At 42.2% G+C, this 24,072-nt stretch overlaps 2 protein-coding genes across 8 annotated transcripts in view; both read right to left on the bottom strand.

Moving 5' to 3' along the window:
- Positions 1 to 7,637, bottom strand: part of NOD1 (nucleotide binding oligomerization domain containing 1) — an 87,730-nt gene extending 80,093 nt beyond the window's left edge. Inside the window, exons 1-2 of one of the 7 annotated variants that reach the window (XM_043872248.1) lie at positions 7,089 to 7,624; positions 4,670 to 4,827 (exon numbers count right to left, since the gene is read on the bottom strand). The gene's annotated coding sequence lies outside the window, so the exon portion shown is untranslated. Of the gene's footprint in view, positions 1 to 4,669; positions 4,828 to 7,088 lie in introns of all 7 variants that reach the window. The other 6 variants (XM_043872256.1, XM_043872251.1, XM_043872249.1 and 3 more) reach the window with 6 other exon arrangements.
- A 6,024-nt stretch (positions 7,638 to 13,661) lies between these two features.
- On the bottom strand, positions 13,662 to 22,995 carry GGCT (gamma-glutamylcyclotransferase). Its single transcript, XM_043873199.1, has 4 exons — positions 22,592 to 22,995; positions 16,418 to 16,563; positions 15,393 to 15,528; positions 13,662 to 14,320 (listed from the first exon to the last, which is right to left on the bottom strand). The coding sequence occupies exons 1-4, from the start codon at positions 22,730 to 22,732 to the stop codon at positions 14,177 to 14,179; spliced, it is 567 nt and encodes a 188-aa protein (XP_043729134.1). The 5' UTR covers positions 22,733 to 22,995; the 3' UTR covers positions 13,662 to 14,176.
- Positions 22,996 to 24,072: the final 1,077 nt, after the last annotated feature.

The raw sequence follows: 24,072 nt of genomic DNA, 5'->3' as shown, positions 1-24,072 counted from the left end.
CAAGATTTACTTAATTTACTTGTTGTTTAGTTGCCTAGTCGTGTCCGATTCTTTGTGACGCTATGGACTGTAGCCTGCCAGGTTCTCTGTCTGTGGGATTTCCCAGGCAAAAATACTGGAGCGGGTTGCCCTTTCCTTCTCCAGATCACCTTCCTGACCAAGGGGTTGAACTCACGTCTCCTGTATTGGCAGGTGGATTCTTTACCACTGAGCCACCAGGGAAACCCAAGACAACATTTATAAAGCTTAACAAGTAAAGGTCATTAATCATCTTTTTCTCATAGATTACTAACATTGAGAAAAGGTGTGGGTGGGAACTCCTCAAAGCCTCCTACTGCCCTCTGCAATAAACTTCCAAATCCTTCCCAGCCCAGGAGGCTCTGCTTGGCCTTCCTCATTGCACTCTCAATACACTCCATTCTTTCCACCTCTGAGCCTTCAAGCATGCTCTTGCTTGCATCTGGTGTGGCCTTACTCTCTTCATCCCCAAGAACTAGTTGAAAAGGCTCACTCTTGGAGGGGCAGATCCCAGACTCCCTTAATCCCAGTACATGTGTCATGACCTTCTACTGTTCTCACTTACAGCACTTAGCCCATTTATAACTATGTACTTCTGTTTACCACCCCTTCCTCTCCCAATAGCTGGCAAATTCCCTTTGGCCAGGTGCTGGGCCCTGGGATTCATTCACTGCTGTATCCCCAAAACTTGGTAGATGCCTGGCACCAGCAAGGTCTTCTCATAATATCTGTTGAATCAATGGGTTGCAGAATTGAAACGTGAAGAGCCAGGAGGAGCCAGGAGCTATAAGTAGTTCTCTGACAGCCCTCAACACCAGGCTGGGAAGCCAGCAAGTTTCTTTTTTATTCAGAAATCCAGAAAAACAAGTGCCAGCTCATTATCAGAAATGTTAAATCATCCCCAAGTCACTCAATGGAGAACTCCCTTTTCTAGGCTCCGAGTTCCACTGGCCCAGGCCTCTTGGAAGGCTGCCAGAGCTCCAAACAATGCAAATGCTAGTGGGGTGTAGAATGGTGATAAGAGGAATTTCTTAAAAGGTAGTGGGCCTGGCACAGGCCACTGTCTTTTTGATGGAATGCCCTTTAAACACTGTCATGTCCACCTGGGTCCCCATCCTGGGAAATTCCAGGCCTGGTTTCTGTTTTCTCAAATACTCAGCACACCTGTCTGGGTGAATGTTTTAGAATATGTTTAGAAACACAGAATGTCTGTGTTTTATTACAGCTAGGTTAACAATCTCAGTACTCTGAGATGATCGACACTTATTCCAAAATAAACATCGTAATTCATTCTAATAACGTCAGTCAATACCAGTATCACCACCCCCAGTGCGTATTAGATCATCCAGTGAAAGCAATGGTTGAGGTTTAAAGGTTATAAATGGAGGCGGAGGGGGGTTCCCATGTTCACTCCATCAGCAGGCAGAGGCAGGCAGTTCTTTGCAAGGGCCTTGTATCCAGGAGCACCACGCTACAGAGAGCACAAGCATATCTGTGGGTCTATTCCAGGAGGCAGGCGTTGGGGTGGGGAGGTGGGCAGAGAGGGAGGGGCACTCACTGAGTTCTGAGTGGTTAGAACCTGGATTTCTGTTCTAAATCCTGAGTGCAGCACTAACAATCTGTTGACTTTGGGCTGGTTATTTAATCTCACTGAGCCTTAGCTGTCTCCTCTGTAAAATAGGAGAAACAGTAACTACAATATGAGGTTGTTGGGAAGATTAAATGAGCTAAAAAAAAAAAAACAGAAACCTAAAGTCCTTCAACTAGTGTTGCAGAGAGTAAACCTATGTAAGCGTTTGCTATCATTATTTAAGGTTTAGGAGATCAGACACATCTTTATTTCACTTCATTTCATCAAAGCCTCAAGCCAATCCTTCCAGATTGATAGAGTTATCCCCTTCTCACAGATGTAAAAACTGAGGCTCCTGAGGATTAAGTAGCTAATTCAAAGCCAGACAACTAGGAGATGGCAAGACAGCACTTGAACCAAATCATCATACTTGTTATTATCATCTTAACCACCATTTCCTGGAAGCCAGGTGGGACACTGAGCACTTCACAGCAACTATCTTAGCAAATACTCAAAACCACTCTCTAAAGAAAGAACTATTTCATACAGACGAGGACATAAGGTTGGAAGAATTAAATCTTGGACGAGGTCACATTGCTAGTTAATGAATGAAGTGGGAGCTTGATCCTAGTTCTGACACCAAAACTCACAGTCTCTTCAAATCCTGACTGTCTAGTATTTGTCATAGATCTTGTAACTTCACTTGAAATCATCCACGTGCTTGAATTCATATTAAATGTAAACGACACTAGCCTTGTTAAGTGAAGTCCAGGAATGGCTCACTCCATGAAGGGGCCTGCTGTCCTGAATAACAAGGAGTTAGGATATGCCCAAAGAAAAGCCTAGCTTTCCACCTGGTTCCTTCTAGAAGGCGTGGTTTGGGGTCACTGATAGCAATTGGGGAATGTGTTAAAATGAAGCATGAGGAGTTCTTAGTCATTAGACTTTTATCTTTTGGGAATTAGAACACAAATATTTTCTCATGTAAATCATCATCTGCTCCCTGCTCTTCTACCATGGAAAGGTTTTCCTTTCCTCAGCAGTATGTGACTGCCCTACTCAGCTAAGCGTGACTCTGAAAGTATCTACCAAGTCGCTCCATCCCCGCAACTATTTTCTGTCCCTAACCTGTATCATGGAGATGACATAGAGAAGGGCCAATAGCAACAAAGATATAGTGAGATATACAAAGATGTAGTGACGGTGACTTTTCACGTTTTATTAAAATAGTAACCAACCAACAGCTGGTGCTCACTTTGCAAATTACCTAGACCCTCATGTTGACCCATTCATTAGTTTGATAGGAAACTATGTTGTTGCTTGCTTTATTGATTATGCCAAAGCCTTTGATCACAACAAACTGGAAAATTCTTCAATAGATGGGAATACCAGACCACCTTACGTGCCTTCTGAGAAATCTGTATGCAGATCAAGAAGCAACAGTTAGAACTGGACATGGAACAACAGACTGGTTCCAAATTGAGAAAGGAGTACATCAAGGCTGTGTATTGTCACCCTGTTTATTTAACTTACATGCAGAGTACATCATGCAAAATGCCCAGCTGGATAAAGCATAAGCTGGAATCAAGATTGCCGGGAGAAATATCAATAACCTCAGATATGCAGATGACACCACCCTTATGGCAGAAAGTGATGAAAAATTAAAGAGCCTCTTGATGAAGGTGAAAGAGGAGAGCGAAAAAGTTGGCTTAAAACTCAACATTAAAAAACTAAGATCATGGCATCCGATCCCATCACTTCATGGCAAATAGATGAGGAAACAATAGAAACAGTGAGAGACTTTATTTTTTTGGGCTACAAAATCACTGCAGATGGTGACTGAAGCCATGAAATTAAAAGAACACTTGCTCCTTGGAAGAAAAACTATGACCAACCTAGACAGTATTTTAAAAAGCAGAGACATTACTTGGCCGACAAAGGTCTGTCTAGTCAAAGCTACGGTTTTTCCAGTAGTCATGTATGGATGTGAGAGCTGGACCATAAAGAAAGCTGAGCACCGAAGAATTGATGCTTTTGAACTGTGGTGTTGGAGAAGACTCTTGAGAGTCCCTTGGACTGCAAGGAGATCATACCAGTCAATCCTAAAGGAAATCAGTCCTGAATATTCATTGGAAGGACTGATGTTGAAGCTGAACTCCAATACTTTGGCCACCTGATGCGAAGAACTGACTCATTGGAAAAGACCCTGATGCTGGGAAAGACTGAAGGCAGGAGAAGGGGACAACAGAGAATGAGATGGTTGGATGGCATCACTGAGTCAATGGACATGAGTTTGAGCAAGCTCTGGGAGTTGGTGATGGATAGGAAAGCCTAGTGTGCTGCAGTCCATGAGGTCACAAAGAGTCGGTCATGACTGAGCAACTGAACTGAACTGATGTTGCTGATGAACTGAACTGATGATGTTGATGGATGTAAAATACATCCACCTCTTTATGACCCCATGGACTGCAGCACACTAGGCTTTCCTGTCCTCCACTGTCTCCTGGAGTTTGCTCAAACTCATGTCCATTGAGTTGGTGATTCTATCTAACCATTTCATCTTCTGCCGCCCTGTTCTTCCTTTGCCTTCGATCTTTCCCAGCATCAGGGTCTTTTTCAGTGAATTGGCTGGGCCAGTGGAACTCAGAGCCGCTGAAATTGAATTGAAACCCCAAAATATAGTTTAAAGGAAAATGACTACTCAGCAAAACAAATAACAAAGCAACAGGTTACTAGAGAGCACTCTAAGTGAAGTATAACACAAAATTGCCTTGCTGGTTCTATAGAAGCAGATCCCTTGTTAGGGCATCTTGCCCCTTCAGAGGGCCAAGGAAAGATCGCCACAGAGTAACAGCATTCCAGACTCAACAGCTCCAGAGGCAGGGAGGATGACTAAGGGGAGGAGAGAGGGTGGCAAGCTTGTCCTGGCCAACTCTGCGTTAAAATCTCTGCCCACAGTTTGGTCTGTGGTGGGTTTTAGATAAAACAGAAGAAGAATTCAACCCATGAAGTCTTGCTTTGACAAACTTTCCAGCACTGGGTAAAATACATCAATTAATTGAAATGGAAGTGATTACTCACCTTTTACTACAAGAGTCAAGTTTGGGGGGCAGGGGAAAACACTTGTCACTGAGTATTTGACACACCACAGAGTTTTCCTTGAAACAACCTTCCTTCCTTCCAACTTTGGACTCTATAGATGGATGAAAGGAAGCCCTTTGTATGAGACTCAACTGACTCTGCCCAAAGATAAAAGAAAATAGGACTTTCAGAAACCTGCAGTAGACCTAAAAGCTTCTACATGACAAAAAAATTAGCAAAAGTATAAACCTTATCTTTTTAAATTTCACCTTGCCTCAAACCCCCAAAAAAGAAGAATCATAGAAGGAGCTGGTGATTCAAACTTCAAATCCTAAATTTAAGTCTTAGATACTGAATAAATATTGAACTTTTTTTTAATAAAAGGAGACAAGAATTTAAGAGTCTCATTAGGCAAGTATCAGGGATAGTGCTGTAAAAGCACTTGATTTTTATATCAACATCAAGTCACTATTTAAAGTATTTCTACTGTTTAATCTAAAATAAACAGTGTTGCTGTTACTGTCAAGAGGATCACCAGTGACACACACAGTGGAACCAACGTGAAAGATTCAGGATGCCCCCACTGACAGCTGCAGGATGTAGGTTTTCCCTTCCCCAAATTCCTGACTTCTTGGTCATCTAAGAAGGATTCATTGTCCCTAGGCCAAGAGTCAGTAGCAAAACAGGTACAACAGGGGCACAGCCCAAGGATGCTGACAGCACGAAAGTCACGTGTATGTGCCCATGTCAATTCTGAAACCTGTAAACAGCCCAGCTACAGGGGAGCTCATGTGTATATATGTGTATACACATATGCATGTGTGTGTGTGTATACATATATATTGCAATGGAATAGAGGAAGTCTCAAACTTAAGGACCACTTTGTCACTCCTATCACATGGAGTAAAACTGTATTCCAGAGCCATTAATAAGCCTTACTGAGCGGCAGGCTGGTGGCCTGAAATTCCAGACCTCAAAGTACACAGTGACCGAGGAGGAGGAGTACAAGCCCCTCTCCTGGGCAGGAAAAGAAAAAGGGAAAGGCGTTTCAAGGGAGACAACCGCTGGACACTCTCTTCACTGTGGCTGTACTAATTAAACAACTGTTGAACACAGATCACCACTGCAGTGGCTACTAACTGCTACCAACGGAGCAGCAACCCAGCCTGCCAGGCATTTGATACACATTACCTCATTCAGGACAGAGCTATTTTCCCCCCATTTCACAAGAAAGAAAACAGGGGTTCGGGGAGATCATGCAAGTATCACAGAAGTGACAGAATCTGAATTTGGGCCCAGGTTTGATGGGCTCCAAAGCTTGAACTTAAATTTCTTCATTATGCAAAACCACAATTCACTCTTCTTGGACCCTCTGGAAGCCCTCTCTTCTCCTAGGCTGTTGTTTGTTTCAAATCCACCTTTCTTATCTGCCCCACACATGCAGTAGAAATCTGTGCCTTGTCCAGGGGGCCTGGTTGCTGACATTAGAGCTATCTGCCCCCAGCATATACCCTAAGTTGAGAAGAGGGTAAATTCGTGTGCACTCCTAATATCCAAGGTAGAGTTACTCTTCCTTGGATATGGGAAATCTCAGATAGGGGGCTTTTAGCAGGAACAAACCCGACCCTGCAGCAAGCACACCTAGCTTCACCCTTAAAGCAGCAATCCCAGGAGTTGTCAATGGGTTTACTGGATTCCCTTCACTTAACTTTAAATGACAGTAACAGAGGCATTTCCCAGAAAGCAGAACCAACGAGGCATCATGATCTGGCAAAGCTTCTGTGTTTCACAATGTGCCAAAAGACTGTGTGCATAGCTGAGGCAGTATTCCGGTGACGCTGCCAAGTCTTGTCTCATTTCCCTTCTCTGTGTCTCGGGAAACCGGAGGGAGGGCCACTGCCCCTTCCCCAGGGCCACGCGGGGCACTGGGTACAGCCGGATCTGTCTGCAGGCTGGACTCTTATCAAAGCCCCTGCCCGCCTTTCCACCCTCTCTTGGCAACCACTCTTTGGTCGTTGGTGCTCAACCCTGCCCACACAGTGGAATCAGTTGAGAAGTGTAAACGATACAGACCCCCGCCCCGCTCCACTCCCCCAGGGGTTCTGATGGATCCAGCCTGGGCATCTGAACTTTACAAGCACCCCAGCTGATTCTACGGTGCAGGCAAGACTGAGACGCTCTGTCTGGAGCACCGTGGGATAAACGATTCCCCTATCGCTGAAGTTCACCCCCCTGAACTTTCGTGGCGTTCCACAAACCCCGGGTTTCTCCCCCTTGCTCCACCCGGAGCTCTTCCAGCGCAGCTTTGAATTCTGCCCGCTCGCAGGACGCCGCCTCTCTGCGCCTCCTCCGCCGCGGCCCCCCAGGACCCCCAGAAAACGTGTGCCCCGCGCGACCCTTCCCTGCCGCTGGGACTTACTTGGTCGCCCGGTGTGCAGACCTCGCGGTATTGGGGGGCCAGAGCCGGAGTCCGGTGCGCCGGGAGCGCGCGGGCGGGAACTCGGAGGTTGGGGGGTGCCGGGCCCGGAGGGCGCGGCGCCCGCAACTTCACCCGCTGCAGGGAAGGTACAGCCGCCGCGCGGGCCGGGAACGCGAACTGTCCGATCGTAGCGACGGCCGCGCCCAGAACCTCCGCGGCCTGCGCGAAAAGGCCGAGGCGCGGCCCGGGCGAGCGAGGCGGGCGCGGGCGGCCGGCAGAGGCTGCGCACAGAAAGTGGCCCTGGGCAGTCGGGAAGGGCAGTCCCTGCCCCCGCAGAGTGGCCAAGCCACCGCGCGGGCAGGCCTGAGAGCTCACCTAGAGGTGACGCATTGCCTGCTGGTGCTGCCAGCTCGGTCCCGGCCGCTGCGAGCTCAGGCCCGTCCCGCTAGAAGTGCTAGCCCAGCGTCTGCAACCAGAGGCAGCTGCTTCAAAACACGACGATGGAGACGCCTGTTGGAACACGTGCTCCCCCGTGAAACTCCTGTTAACACGTGACACGTGCTCCCGGATGAAAAGCAGCTCAAAACAATCAAACTTTTTACAACAGAGCATATACTTCGATATGGACTTTTAAAAAATCTAAGGTTTTCTTCCTGCCCTTAAATCTCTTCTTGGCGGTGTACATGGTACGCTGTTAACGCTGTGATGACCTGTCAGGGAATTGATAACTGGCTAGCTAATACATTTCCCAGTAAAATGGTTTTTTTTTTAACGTTTTAAATGGAGGTCTACATAAGGCATAACGATGCTATAAATAAGTTTCACACTGAATAAAGTACATTCAATCATGTGACCCCATGTGCTTATGAATATTTAGATTCCCAACAGAAGCCTTCTCAGAAGGCTGCCTTCTGAGAAGTTTGTTCATAACTCAAAAGTGAAATTTGCAAACGTTAACACTGATGGGAGACGTGCAAACTTGTCAAACCTAATATAGAGACGCTAAAGATACCAATTCTCCTTCATGTAAGTTTATCCTTACATGAGCTTCTGGTAGAAAAATTGCAAAATTTGTCCTTTCTTCTAGGATTCTGGATTTTATATTCCATATCTTTTAAATACTCACATTTTCTGTATCCTGCTTCTCTGGCTGCACTTTCAGTTAACTTCTTCAGTTCTTTCCATTAATCAATTATTTTGGTGGTTATTTGAATCTGCTGTGTTACTGGTCTTTGCTAGGCGGGATAGTCCCTTCAGGCCCCCTATAAAGTTCAAGTCCTACACCTGGAACCTGTGAATATGGCAAAGGAGAATTAAAGTAGCAAATGGAATTAAGGGTGCAAATCAGCTGACCTTGAGATGGAAAGATTAATCATGGTCTATTGATGTGGGCTGGATGCAGTCACAAGGGTCCTTATAAATGGAAGAAGGAGGCTAGAAGAAGGAGAGCTACAAGAGATAGCAGCTTGAGGACTGGGCCTGATGTTGCTGGTTTTGAAGAGGAGGAATGGAGCTATGAGCCAAGAAATTGAGGGTGGCTTCTAGAAGCTGCAGAGAACAAGGAAATGCTAGTAGAGCTCTAGAAGGAATACAGTCCTGCTAACACTGATTTCAGCCCAGTGAGACCCACTTTAGACTATTGAACTCCAGAACCATAATAAAAACTGTGTTGCTTTAGGCCACTAAATTTGTGGTGACTCATTACAACAGCAATAGGCAACCAATGCACCATCCACTTAAGTTCTTAATTTCAACAATAATTATTTTCTAAGAGTATTTTGGTCTTATTTCTAATTTTATTGGGTGTGTTTAATAGTCTCCTGTTCTCTGCTGATTCCACTGCTTCAAAAATTCATATATAGTTATTTTTACTTTTAATTAAACTTTTTATTTTGGGATAGTTGTAAATTCGCTAGAGTGAAAAAGTTGGCTTAAAACTCAACATTCAGAAAACTAAGATCATGGCATCCGGTCCCATCTCTTCATGGCAAATAGATGGGGAACAGTGAGAAACTATTTTGGGGGGGCTCCAAAATCACTGCAGATGGTGACTACAGCCATAAAATTAATAGACACTTGCTCCTTGGAAGAAAATCTATGACCAATCTGGACAGCATATTAAAAAGCAGAGACATTACTTTGCCAACAAAGGTCCGTCTAGTCAAGTGAAAGTGAAGTCACTCAGTCATGTATGACTCTTTGCGACCCCATGGACTACGTAGCCTGCCAGGTTCCTCCGTCCATGGAATTTTCCAGGCAAGAATACTGGAGTGGGTTGCCAATTCCTTCTCCAGATCTTCCTGATCCAGGGATTGAATCTGGGTCTCCCGCATGGTAGGCAGACGCTTTACCGTCTGAGCCACCAGTTAAGTCCTAGTCAAAGCTATGGTTTTTCCAGCAGTCATATATGGATGTGAGGGTTGGACCATAAAGAAAGCTGAGTGCTGAAGAATTGATGCTTCTGAACTGTGGTGTTGGAGAAGACTCTTGAGAGTCCCTTGGACTGCAAGGAGATCAAAACAGTCAATCCTAAAGGAAATCAGTCCTGAATACTCATTGAAAGGGCTGATTCTGAAGCTGAAGCTCCAATACTTTGACCACCTGATGCGAAGAACTGACTCACTGGAAAAGACCCTGATGCTGGGAAAGATTAAAGGCAAGCAAAGGGGACGACAGAGGATGAGATGATTGGATGGCATCACCGAGTTGATGGACATGAGTTTGAGCAAGCTCCGGGAGTTGGATCTTTATTATGTTGAGCCTTCCAAACTATGAACATAGTATACCTCTCCATTTATTTAGATCTTTGATATATTTATTAGTGTTTTGTTGTTTTCAGTATAAGTCTTAACACATTTGGTTAAATTTGCACTTGAGTATTTCCCTTAAAAAATTATATACATTGTTGGTAAGAATGTAAAAGTGACAGGGAGGCCTGGCATGCTGCAGTTCACGGGGTTGCAGTTAGACACAACTAAGCAATTGAACTGAACTGTAAATTCACAAGCGACTGTTAAGAGATAATGCAGAGACCCTTACACCTTTAACCCAATTTCCCTTCATGGTAACATCTTGCAGACCCTGAATGATACAGTCAAGATACAGAACATTTCTACCACTGCAATGAGCCCCCACGTTGCCATTACACCACACCATCCCCTCTTTAACCCCTGACAACTGCTAACCTGTTCCCCATTTCTGTACTATGTCATTTCAAGAATGTTACATAAATGGAAGCACACAGTATGTATTGAAATTTTGTTTGGGTTTTGTTCACTCAGCCTAAGTCTCTGGAGCTTCACCTAGGGCATCCCATGTATCAATGGTCCTCTTTATTACTGAGTAGTATTTCATGGTATTATCACAAAGATACCACAACTTAATCATTCACATGTAGAAAGACATTTGGATTATTTCCAGTCTTTAGCTGTTATGAATAAAATCGCTATAGACATTAATCTACAGGTTTATATGTAAACGTAAGTTTTCATTTCCCTGGGATAAATGCCTAGGAGTGCAACTGTTGGGTCATATGATAGTTGTATGGTTAGTTTACTAAGAAACTGCTAAACTGTTTTCCACAGTGGCTGGACCATTTTGCAGTCCCACCAGCAATGTGTAAGTCATTTAGTTTCATAACATCCTCATAGCATTTGACTCTGTCATGTTTTCTTTTAGCCATTCTACACATGTGTAGAGTTTAATGATCTATCATTGTGGTTTTAATTTGCTAATGATGGTATACATGTTTTCATGTGCTTATTTGCCATCAATGTCTCCTCTTGTGTGAAATGTCTCTTCATGTCTCATTCATTTATTAGTTGAATTATTTGCTTTTTTATTGTTGAGGTTCAAAAGTTCTTTATATATTGTAGATACTAACCCTTTGTTATATATGGAGTTTGCAAATATTTTCTCACTTCAAGCTTGTATTTTCATTCTCTTGATAGGATCTTTCACTGAGCAAACATTTTAAATTTTGATGTACACTAGTTTTATTCATTTTTCCTTGTATGGATCATGCTTTTGGTATTCAGTCTAAAAACTGTTTACATATTCCTAGATGTCAAAGAAAATTTCCCCCAAAAAGTTAATAGTTTTATGTCAGGCATTTCAGTTAATTTTTGAATGAGACTTGTTAACTTTATTGGAATTATTATCTTTGCTTATTATTTTTGCTCCAGCGTCATTGTTGGTGGTGGTGGTGGATTAGTCATTAAGTCGTGTCCGACTCCTATGACCCCATGGAGCCTCCTCTGTCCATGGAATTCTCCAGGCAGGAATACTGGAGTGGGTTGCCATTTCCTTCTCCAAGCGAGAAGGGCTATCTTTGTTGAAGGACAAAGGTATCTTTGTTGAAGGGCTTAATTGTTGAAGGGCTATCTTTCCTCCGCTAAATTACTTGTGCACCTTGTATGTGTATATTTCTGGATCTCCGTTCTGTTTCATTGATCAGTATGTTCATCCCTCTGCCAGTACCATACAATCTTGAAATTGGGTCGGTTGAGTCCTCCCATCTTATTCTGCTTTTTCAAAGTTGCTTCACATATTCTGATTCCTTTGCCTTTCCATATAAATTTTAGAAAAAAAATCTTGAAGGGATTTTGATAGAAATTGTAGTAAACCTACATTGGAGAAAACTGAGATCTTTATTATATTGAGCCTTCGAAACTATGAACATATCTTTCATCAGTGTTTTGTAGTGTTCAGTATACACGTCTTAAAACGTTTGGTTAAATTTTCACTTAAGTATTTTCTTTAAAAAACTATATAAAAAAAATTATATACATTGTTGGTAAGAATGTAAAATTGTTCAGCCAGTGTGAGAAACAGGTTGGTCATTCCTCAAAAACTTAAACCTAGAATTATCATATGACCCCATCAATTCTATTCCTAGGTACTTAAAAATATATATGTATGCACATGTTCATAGCAGCACTATTCATAATAGTCAAAAGGTGAAAACAGTCCAAATGTCCATCGATGGATGGATGAACAAGTTGTTGTAAACATACAGAAGAGTATTATATGCTTTTAATCCACTCCACCAATTTTTAATTGGTGTCTTGAGATAATTTCATTGAATATACTTATTGATATGTTAGGGTATAAATGTGCCATTTTATTATTTGTTTTCTGTTCTTTCATTTCCCAGTTCTGTTCTTTCTGTTTTCTGTTCTTTCATTTCTGATTTTCTATTTCCTGTCTTCCTGTAGGTTACCTGAACATTTTTTAGAATTCTGTTTTTATTTACCTGTGGTGTTTTTAAGTGTAGCTCTTTGTATACTTTTTAAGTAGGTAACATGAAAGTGAAAGTGAAGTCGCTCAGTCTTGTCGGACTCTTTGCGACCCCATGGACTGTAGCCTACCAGGTACCACCGTCCATGGGATTTTCCAGGCAAGAATACTGGAGTATGTTGCCATTTCCTTCTCCAGGAGATCTTCCTGACCCAGGGATTGAACCCAGGTCTCCTGCATTGTAGGCAGACGCTTTACCGTCTGAGCCACCAGGGAAGTCCCATAGGTAATATACTCCTATTTAATACATAGTATACATACATAATTTTTTAGTCTACTGGTGTCATTTTACCTGTTCAAATGAAGTGTAAAAACCTTACTTCACTTTACTTTTCACCTTTTATAGTTGTTAGTAACATTACCTCTACATATATTATACTTTGCATTACTGTCTAGCCTTTCAGCTCATTTTATCTTTCTAGTTGTTTTCAAGGTAGTACTGGTAAATGTCATATGTAAGGAATTTCCATCAGTGATTTTGGCCCTCTCAAAATACAACCAGCTTCTGGTGACACTATCACCAACATAGTCTTTGAAAAGCATTTCTGGGCTTGAAAGAAAATAAGGAAAATCTTCAATTTGTTCTCCACTCTGGGAGATAGAGAAGCCTCACTACAGAATTGCAGCTGTAGCTGAAAAGTTCTTTGGGCCTTCTTCCCAAGAGTAAAAACCAAAGCCAATAACCTATTTCATTCTAATAACCTATTTTGAAGGTCCAGCTCACTGGATTCCACAGACATGGGAGATTGCTTGATAACCAGTGTTGTTTTATTCATGACTCTCTTCCATTTATTCAGTGAATAAATTTAAGAAGGTGACCATTTTTTAATAAGCCAAGAAATCAAATTTTAGCTTCCAAGAAATACTTTTCCCTCATGATCTTGACTCTTCTACTTTAAAATCCTGTTCCAAAGATGGCTCAGTACAAACTTAATCCTTCAATAAGAACAATAATGATTACTAATACTTGTTATATGCCAGGCTGTGTTCCAAGCTTATACATATACCCCTCAAAATGATCCTAACACATAGATATTTGGGCTCTCCTCAGTCTGCAGGCGAGGAAGCTGAGGAAGTTGAGTCAAATAACCCAAAGTTTCCCAGGTAGAAAGTGGTGACAGCCTTTCTCAGCCTTTCTACCTGACAGCCTATCCCTAATATACTGGTTCCAGAGTCTGTGCAATAATCCTTTAGTATAGACTGGATATGGCCAAGACCAGACCCAGTATGTGTGATGATGTAAGTCTTTCTAATAAAATGAAATGTAGTATTTTCGCAGAGAATACAGGTTAAACCACAAATACATTTATTCCTCTAAGAACATTATGCCATCTTTTAAATTTTAAAATAATTTAAAAAATTTTAAATAGTTTTAAAATAATTAAAAAATTTTATAATCAATTGTCTCTTCAGTTTGCTTGCTCTTATTAAGCTGATTTTAAAAAATCCAAGCTGAGCGATTTACCAGCACCATCATTAAGTTGCAAATTTATCTTCAGTCACAGAGCAAAAATACACTTCAGATAAACTCAGTAAAATAACTTTAAGGGTTCACAGGAGTACTCACACCTAACTGTCATGCATTCCAACACCTCTCACAGCCCCCCTTTCAATTGTCTAACTCCTGCCTTGGTCTTTTTACAGTCAAAACAAGGAATCACCCAAGTGAGATAACCCTCCAGAACACTGCTGAGACATATTAAACAGAGATACATCCCAGATCCCTGTTCTAAATGTTAAAAAGGTATTAGCATATAGAGAAAATATATGTAGATATATTCCATTAAGTTCTAATGAGTCTTTGCTTCCCCCTTTTTGATAATGTCTTCAATTTCTTCTGAGACCTTTCCTTTGTAGTCATTTGGTTCTATTGCATTTAACTTCTTTTGGTACTCCAGTGGCAAACCGTTCTCTTTTGCACCCATGCAAATGACCTAGAAAATGGTTAAACAACAACAACAAAACCCTCTTTTAGTTAGGAACATAATTTAGTTTAGTATACCACAGCTTTATTTGTAGTATCAAATAAATTAGCTTTCAGATAACTCTAGAACAAACAACTGTAGAACAAAATAGAGTCATTCCTCCTGGGATGAGTATGAAAGTACAGGGAATTTTCATAGCCACACAATCCATCCCTATGTGATAGCAACTGTACTCAATACTGTGGTTTAAAATATTTTTAATATAAAACGTATTGTATAGAATTTGCATGAAACAAACAAAATCTTTTAAGAAACAAACACCATTCTTCAAAGAAATTTAAAGTTTATAGGGAACAGTTTTTAGTTGAATCCTGGAGTCTACTCTACCTCTGAATTACACATGGGGGAATAAACAGCAAGTGTATTCAATGGTACCCCCCAGATCCACACCAGGCTAATTCCTCTAGGCTCCATTCTAGAAAATTCCAGATTAGGCCCAGGAACTGGGTCACCTTCTCCAAGTATCATGTCCTGATTGGACCTGCCAATAAGTACCTAAGTTTGGGTTTCTGAAGAGGGATGTCAGTCTCTCTATCCTTAATTCTTTTCCTGTGCGTGCATGCTGGATTTTGGAAAGGGCATGACTTATCCCTCCATCTAGAAATGGAAAACATTTCAGCAGTAGGAAACATATTTTTGCCCTATAAAAATGAATCTTGGGGTTTATGAAATACTATTTTGTGGAGAAGAAAAAATGATTAAAAAAAGCATAGGTATAGAATAACTACAAAAAATACACTCATACATGTTTTTAAAGAAAAATATGTCTAGTATTATGACTCAAGTACATTTCTGAGAGTTTTTTTAATAAAGTTTTAGGGACATAGTTCTATCATTACAAATAAATTGGAATGTTTATTCAGTAAATAACTATCATTTTTGTATTAAAAACATTTTGATTGAAATGAATTGTTCATATAGAATTTAAAACACAAAGCCTTTTAAAAACAAGATATTCTGTCATTTAACTGTGAAAATTAACAAGGAATCACCAAAAGTCTTTGTAAGTTAAAAAGGATACCTTTTTATACTGGGGTGATGGGGGAACACGCTCATAATTTGTCATCTGATAACTTCGACAGGTTATTTCTTTTCCTTCTTGAGTTGAAACAATAACTTCTATTGGGACATACATTCCACTTTTAACCCCTTCTTGCCTGGAATCAGAACAGCCACATTTTAATCATATGTTGACTCAGCCAAGTTAGTTTACTGGATTAAAAATTTTAACTATTTATGGATGTATGTGTTCTCTATGTATTTGGGGATAAAGTAGAACATACTATAAAAACCACCACATCAAAAGTAAGCTTAGCATTTCAGTTAGAAAGCTGGAGACTTACTATTACTGGGTATACTTCTAACAGATCTTTATATTAGTTATTGCAAGCTTTATAACCCTGAAACATCGCTCTTTATCTACGAAAACTGGACTGAGTTCTGACAAGAGAATATCCATCCTGCAAAAGTAGACAGGCAGCTCATTCCTGTTTGCAAGTGAAGTAAAGTGGTAAGCATGTCAGATGTTTGCTCTTCTCAAATCCTACTCTTTTCTGTCAACTTTCTTTGTATTAAATGCTCTGCCACACAACTCTTGAGTTCTAAAAAGCATCAAAACATTTCTAATATGTTTCGAAGTTTTACAAATTATTATCACTTTTTTACTGATTCAACTGCTACCTTAAAGAATTATTTTTTAAAAATCTGACTCTTATAAAAACTGAGTTGTTTTTGAAATCGGTAAAAGTATGTAATAATTACAAAAATCTTCATGCTTTCTCACAATATGAAACTACAAAGATATTTTCATTAAAAAAACAAATAGAAAATAAGGACTTCCATCAATTATAGAAGAGATTACAAAAGTCTCCCCAAATCTTAGAGTGTGTAACCCTTCCAGGCTTTTCTTTTTAGGAAATGAACATTATACCTTTTAGGTTAACTCTCAAGTGTAAAGAATATGTCCATATATATACACACACATTCTTGCATATGATCCACCTTCTAAATTAGTAATGATTTAACTTATAATTAGAAGCCACCTACTTATCCAGAGAACTTAAATTGCTTTTGTTCATTTTCCATACTACTCCCCATACTTCATCGCCAGGACTTTCAAAAATGGTGGCTATACCTCCATGCCAAGTTTCACTTGTTTTGCCTTGGGGATTGCCAAAGTCAAGTTTAAAATCCTACAAAGGAAACCAAAGTGATATGATCAACATTCACATGAACCAAAATTTCCCTTCTCAAAATAAAAACAGATTTACCTTCAACACCATGTAATTAAAACATATGTTTTGAGTTCCTTCTATAAAAAACACAAAGATAAACAACCAAGGACCCAGATTTCAAGGACTACATTTTTCTTAAAAATAAACTGTATACTGAATATGTACATGTATCTTACCATAAATAAGAGGTTAAGGGGGACAATAAATCCCATAATCCTGATGCCTTAACACAGCTATCTTTATTTTTGAAAACTGCTTCCCAATCAATCCACTTACTTACACAAACATTTTAACTTAGAGGCAATCAGAGTGTGGGCTTCCCTGGTGGCTCAGTGGTAAAGAATCTGCCTGCAACGCAGGAGACGAGGGTTTGATCCCTGGGTCTCGGGAAGATCCCCTGGAAAAGGAAATGGCAACCCATTCCCGTATTCTTGCCTGGGAAATCCCATGGACAGAGGAGTCTGGTGGTTGCAAAAGAATCAGACACAACTCAGCAACTAAACAACAATAATCATACTGTACATAATTGTTGAAGCTGGGTGATGGCTGCCTAAGGTTTATAACATTATTTCTACTTTCATATATGTTAAGAGTATCCTATTAGCATTTTTTTTTTGCCCAAAGGGAGCTGTCATTTGAGCATGATTTGTATACTTATAAATTTTAATATTCATGAATTATATTAACATATCTATAATAATCATAAGAGCAGTTAACAATTACTGGGTTCTGTACACTGCTACGGACTTTTCAAAATCCTGTCAACAACTTTTTATACACATTTAACAGAAAGAAAAATGGTGGCTCAAAAAGATTAAGCAACTTGCCTAAGGTCTCACAACTAAAGTAACGAAGTCAAGGTTTCAAGTTGTTAGTTTCTTCCCTCAGAGATGAGTAATCAAAGAAGAGAATGAGGGAGATTAAGAATCCTTACTCAGCTGTTTGGTCTAGGAGGATTTCTTTCCATTTTTTCAGAGTTTAATTTCCTAATGATAAAAAAAAAAGTTGGATTAGATAATAAATCTAAAAGTTTATATTTTATCTCTGTTACCTTTATTTTCTTAAAAAACCTTTAGAATTTCATTAAAAAAGGTTCATTTCAGTGACCAGTACCTTTGATTGGTATATTAGATGTTCTAGGACCAGGTATCCTTGGCAAGACATCAGGTGATCTGATAAAAGATACAACCACACTAGGACCTGTCTATACAAAAAAGATTTCATGACACAGATAATCACGATGGTGTGATCACTCACCTAGAGCCAGACATCCTGGAATGCGAAGTCAAGTGGGCCTTAGGAAGCATCACTATGAACAAAGCTAGTGGAGGTAATGGAATTCCAGTTGAGCTATTTTAATCTGAAAGATGATGCTGTGTAAGTGCTGCATTCAATATGCCAGCAAATTTGGAAAACTCAGCAGTGACCACAAAACTGGAAAAGGTCAGTTTTCATTCCAATCTCAAAGAAAGGCGTGCAGAAGAATGCTCAAACTATCTCACAATTGCACTCATCTCACACGCTAGTAAAGTAATGCTCAAAATTCTCCAAGCCAGGCTTCAATAGCACGTGAACCGTGAACTTCCAGATGTTCAAGCTGGTTTTAGAAAAGGAAGAGGAACCAGAGACCAAATTGCCAACATCCACTGGATTATCAAAAAAGCAAGAGAGTTCCAGAAAAAATCTATTTCCGCTTTATTGATTATGCCAAAGTCTTTGACTGTGTGAATCACCACAAACTGTGGAAAATTCTTAAAGAGATGGGAATACCAGACCACCTGACCTGCCTCTTGAGAAATCTGTATGCAAGTCAGAAAGCAACAGTTAGAACTGGACACAGAACAACAGACTGGTTCCAAATCGGGAAAGGAGTACGTCAAGGCTGTATACTGTCACCCTGCTTATTTAACTTATATGCAGAGTACATCATGAGAAACACTGGACTGGATGAAGCACAAGCTAGAATCAAGATTGCCAGGAGAAATGTCAATAACCTCAGATATACAGATGACACAACCCTTACAGCAGAAAGTGAAGAAGAACTAAAAAGCCTCTTGATGAAAGTGAAAGAGGAGAGTGAAAAAGTTGGCTTAAAGCTCAACATTCAGAAAACTAAGATCATGGCATCTGGTCCCATCACTACATGGCAAATAGATGGGAAAACAGTGGGAACAGTGGCTGACTTTATTTTGGGGGGCTCCAAAATTACTGCAGATGGTGACTGCAGCCATGAAATTAAAAGACACTTACTCCTTGGAAGAAAAGTTATGACCAACCTAGACAACATATTAAAAAGCAGAGACATTACTTTGCCAACAAAGGTCCGTCTAGTCAAGGCTATGGTTTCTCCAGTAGTCATGTATGGATGTAAGAGTTGGACTAGAAGAAAGCTGAGTGCCAAAGAACTGATGTTTTTGAACTGTGGTGTTGGAGAAGATTCTTAAGAGTCCCTTGGACTGCAAGGAGATCTAACCAGTCCATCCTAATGGAAATCAGTGCTGAATATTCATTGGAAGGACTGATGTTGAAGCTGAAACTTCAATACTTTAGCCACCTGATGCAAAGAACTGACTCATTTGAAAAGACCCTGATGCTGGGAAAGATTAAAGGTGGGAGGAGAAGGTGACGACAGAGGATGAGATGGTTGGATGGTATCACTCACTCGATTGGGCATGAGTTTGAGTAAGCTCCGGAAGTTGGTGATGGACAGGGAGGCCTGGCGTGCTGCAGTCCATGGGGTCGAAAAGAGTCGGACACGACTGAGTGACTGAACTGAACTGATATACTGTTAAATCACACAGACAATTTTCATTCCTCATCTTGCTCTACTTCTCAAATGTTTCTGACATAGTTATCCACACTGTCTTGATCTGCCTCCTTTCTTTTCAGCTTTTCCTTGATCTCAATTCCCTTTACCAACTCCTCCTCCACTACCTGGTTTTTAAATGTTGGAGTTTCTAAAAGTCTCAGTTTAGGCCCTTTTCTCAGCAGTTTGCTCAAGATAAAATCATACCTTCCAATGGCTTCAAATACCATCCAATATTCCAACTGTCTTTTATCCAGCTCAGGTCTCTCTTTTGACTTTGAAAGTACTTAGACCATAGTAAGTACTTCACGTGCTGTGTTGTGCTTAGTTGCTCAGTCGTGTCCGACTCTTTGTGACCCCATGGATTGTAGCCCACTAGGCTCCTCTGTCCATGAGGATTCTCCAGGCAAGAATTCTAGAGTGGCTTGCCATGTCCTCCTCCAGGGGATCTTCCCAACCCAGGGATCGAACCCAGGTCTCCTGTACTGCAGAGGGATTCTTTACTGACTGAGCCACCAGGGAAGCCCAAGAATACTGGAGTGGATAGCCTAATCTGTCTCAAGGGGATCTTCCCCACCCAGGAATCAAACCTTGGGCCCCTGCATTGCAGGTAGATTCTTTACCAGCTGAGCTACCAGGGAAGCCCAAGTACTTCAGTATGTTCACTAATATTTTTCTGCTCACTTGGGTATACAACAAGCATCTCAAACTCAGTACAGCTGACCCTTGAACAACAATGGGTTTGAACTGCACAGGTCTACTTACCCGTGAATTTTTTTTCAATTTTCAGATCATCAAAGTAACTAAGTATGGGGGAAAGTTTGTGTTCGATTAGAAACTGAAATAGAGAATATGTGTCAAAGGAACTAGGGTCCGAGTCCTGATTCTATCCAAACCTCTTCAGCTTCCTGCCCTTGGGTGAGTCATTTATCAGTTCCTCTGTTTTTAAGGCAGAGGGGGCAGTTCTCTGATTTTCAGCTCAGCAAAGGGTGGGAACCACTAACCCTGGCATTGTTCAAGGGCCAACTGTATGCCCAAACTGAGCTTGATGTTCCCTCCTAAACTAATCCTCTTTTTTTTCTTTTTAACAAATATCACTATCATCCACTCTGTTGCATCAAAAACCATTATCTACTCTTCATTTCACAATCAATCACCAAAGCCTAACAGTATTCTCTCCTCAACACCCCAAAAAACCATCTACCTGCCCTGGCTACCACTCTAAGGTACCATTAGCTTCAGTAGTGACCGCTACAAAAGCTTTCTAACTGCGCTCCGACATCCACTTCCAAAAGCCCTTTTGGTAGGCTGCCCCTACCCTTCCAGAGCACTTTCCACAGCAACCAGAACAAGCTTTCAAAGAGTAAACTTGATATTTCATTTGCTTAAATTTGGCAGAGATCTTCTCACTGTTGTTCTCAAGATAAAGATCCAAGTCTTCATTGGCCTCTGGGGTCCTGTAACATGTGGCCCTTCCCTACCTCTCTACGCTTCATGCTACATCCTCCTTACACATTAAATTCTAGCCACACTAGCTAGAAGACCCAGCTCTTTTCTCTCCTGAAATCTTTTGTCCCTGCTATTCCATTTGCTTCTCCCCTCGCCAGTCATTCAGATCTCAGCTTAAGTCACATTTTCAGGTATGGCTTTACTGAACACCCCAGTTAGGTCAGATCCCTAAGTCACATACTCCCATAGCACCTTCAATGCTTCCTTAAAATAATTTTTTTTTTCACTCTTTTCAGAGCAGTTTTAGGTTCAGAGCAAAACTGAGAGCAAGGTGTGATTCATCTCCTTTTAAGACTGACCATACCTGTGACTGAATAATCACTTGTTAGATAGTTCTTTGCTGCATCCCAGCTATAAACATCTAAGCGTCTTTACCATGTTTGGGGAATTCCCTGACGGGTAGATAGAGCTCAGAGCCCAACTCCCATTTTCGAAGTTTCAAATGCCAGAGACTGGTTCTCCTAGCTTTGCTTGAAGTCAGGGCATGGGCATATGGCCAAGATTTAGCCTAGGACACCCACCTAAGGTTTTGAATTAGAAGTCAGTGACACAGGGGAGCAGAAACTCTACTCTGGGGGTGGGAACTGTACTTGGGTTTCAGGAGCTTCCAGATACAGTGACAATAGAGGGAGGGTCCGGAACGGGTGATGCATGATGCAACGTCCAAGTTTACCAAGCGCAGAGGTGAGTCACACTGGCCTCCCGGGCTGTTTCCATCCGTGATACTGGCTATTTTATAGCTTCCCTTCTATGACTGTCTGTTTTGTCAGTTCTGTGGTCCTACCTTCCTGGTCATTCTGTGAGCTGTTCAACAGCCTTTCAACACATTCTTTTTCTGCTTAAATCAGCTACTTCTGTTGCTTGCAATTATGAACCCGACCAATGATAGCAGAGACCATGTCTGTCTGGTCCAACGATGTAAAAAGGCTCTGTAGGTAATTTGTTTGCCTGTCTCTCCTACAGATGAGGAGGTCCTGAAAACAGCTAGCTTTACTCAGTCATCTTTGTATCTCCAGGTAAGTGCTGAAAGAATATGAACTAAATGAATAAATGTACTGTACTAAGAGCTATGATTCTTACCAAGGCAAGTGAAGGTTCATCCAGCCATTAGACTTAAGTAAGCACAGCCCTTACTATGAATGAGACACAGCTGCAGCGAAATTTCAGGACCCCTCAGGTCGAGAGCAAAAGGTTGGTAGACGGATTTTTACAAAACTAGGTGACAAGTCCTGGAGCAAAGGTAGAACAGAAAGCAACCGATTCCTTGGCTTGGGTCAGAGCAGACTTCTCAGAGGAACCAACTGAGTGGATTCTGTGATGATGTCCCTAAGTCAGTGGCCAAGGGAGAGGCATCAGGAGCTGGGCAGAATGAGCAGCTGGTGGGAACGTCAGGAGGGCGGGCTCAAGACAGCCTGGGAGGCACAGGAACCAGAGTAGCACAGCTCAGCCGGGGTCAAGCAGAGGGCTGAGAGAGGGCGAGAGGGACCCGTGGGGGAAGGGGCTGGCGGAGGGTCGTGCAGGGAACCGTGATGTACTTTGAGCAGAGAGAGCTGCATTCCCAGACCAATGCTGACAACGAGCGGCCCTGAGAAAATGAGTTCTCAAAATCCTTCCCCCTTTGTCTGCAGAGAGGGCAGAGGACATCTCGGGGGCCAGGCGGAGAGCACTGACCTGCAAGCGGGCCACGCTGTAGATCACGGCGGAGGGGTTTCGGAGGTGGATCCGCTCCGTCAGCAGGTTGCTGCCATAGGCGAAGTAGAGAAAACTCTCCTCATCCTGACTCCGAAGGGCCTCGCAGCCCAAGTTCGCCATGTCCCACTAGAAGCCTGCACAGGCCTGGGATCGGTAATACAAGCGTAAAGAGAGGACGAGAAATACAGCTCCGTGGCGGAAGAACTTAACCCAGGAACCACAGGGGCCCCGATTTAGAGGTTAGGGGAAAGGCGGGAAGCTGGGGCCGGGCGAGTCACCTGCGAGCTCTCTTCTGACTGGCTGCCGGTACCCAACGCTGTGAGTTACTCGCTCTGATTGGCCAACCCACCGCCTCCTCAGGCTAGCAGCTTGGACTTTGTAATATTAGGTCCTGAGGCGACCGGGGGCTGATTTCTCACTGGACCGGCTCCTCTTTTGTCCCGCCCCCTGTTCAAGGCTCCCTCTGATTGGCGGATGGGCGGAGCTCTATGCAGGGGCGGGTCAGGTCCTCTGCTGAGCTGTAGCCTCTCACAGGTCCCAGCCGGATTTTCTCCAGTGTGGGAGATGCGTGCGTGGTTCCCTGACAGTGTGTACTCTTTAGGGAGCTTTGGGATCCATTTAAAGTTAAACAGCGGCTCGGACCATGCACCCGACGGTCCCTCGGGCGGCAGCTCGCCCGGTCCCGCCCTTTGGGTTTGGAGGAATGAGGGGGGCTCTGTTCACACCACTCGCTGGTTCCCGCACCCTAGCCCTGATCAGGGGGCTTAGTGGATCAGACCTCGCACTAGAGCAAACCCCGGGAGATAGTGAAGGACAGGGAAGCCTGGTGTGCTGCAGCCCATGGGGTCGCAAAGAATCTTACGCGCGAGTTTGAACAACAGCTCTGATTATCTACCTGATTACCATTTCTAAGGACCCTTGGCCTCCTAGGAAAGCTCCTCTGAGAGTCAGGGTCTCCCTTCCCTGATGGAAGTTGCATGAGGGCCTCAAAGCCCAACTCTTGCTGTTTACTGGACGTGTAACCTCGCACGTGTAACGTTTACTTGCTGTTTACTTGGATGTGCTGTTTACTGGACGTGTAACGATGGACATGAGTTTGAGCAGGCTCGAGGAGTTGGTGATGGACAGGGAAGCCTGGCATGCTGCAGTCCATGGGGTCGCAAGGAGGCAGACACGACTGAGTGACTGAACTGAACCTCGGACACCTCTTGTCTGTGGTGTCTCCTTTTAAAATAGAGATTGTAACATAAATTATGCTCACAAGTTATAAATGTAAGATATGATCCCCTATCTCATAGGGTTGATATAAATATTAAAAGTAATTTTGTTAATATTATCAGGGTAAAAGCTCCCATGTAAAGAGGTATAATAACAATGACATAAAAACTCTATATTGTTAACTTTGAAGTGAAAATTAATATGAACTCAGAGCTTTGAAGCAATGACTATCCTTGGCACCC

Source organism: Cervus elaphus, chromosome 18 (genome assembly GCF_910594005.1).
Source record: "Cervus elaphus chromosome 18, mCerEla1.1, whole genome shotgun sequence".
Taxonomy (NCBI): Eukaryota; Metazoa; Chordata; class Mammalia; order Artiodactyla; family Cervidae; genus Cervus; species Cervus elaphus.
Note: the sequence above shows the minus strand (reverse complement) of the source record. Positions and strands in the feature narration are given on the sequence as shown.

Excerpts from the sequence above, each read along its gene's own strand:
- GGCT (XM_043873199.1), bottom strand. The coding sequence starts at position 22,732 with ATGGCGAACTTGGGCTGCGAGGCCCTTCGGAGTCAGGATGAGGAGAGT. Across the intron at positions 15,529-16,417 it reads AATTTAAGTTCTCTGGATAA|GCAAGAAGGGGTTAAAAGTG; the intron begins GTAGGTGGCTTC and ends TTCTGATTCCAG. Across the intron at positions 14,321-15,392 it reads CATCACCCCAGTATAAAAAG|GTCATTTGCATGGGTGCAAA; the intron begins GTATCCTTTTTA and ends ACCATTTTCTAG.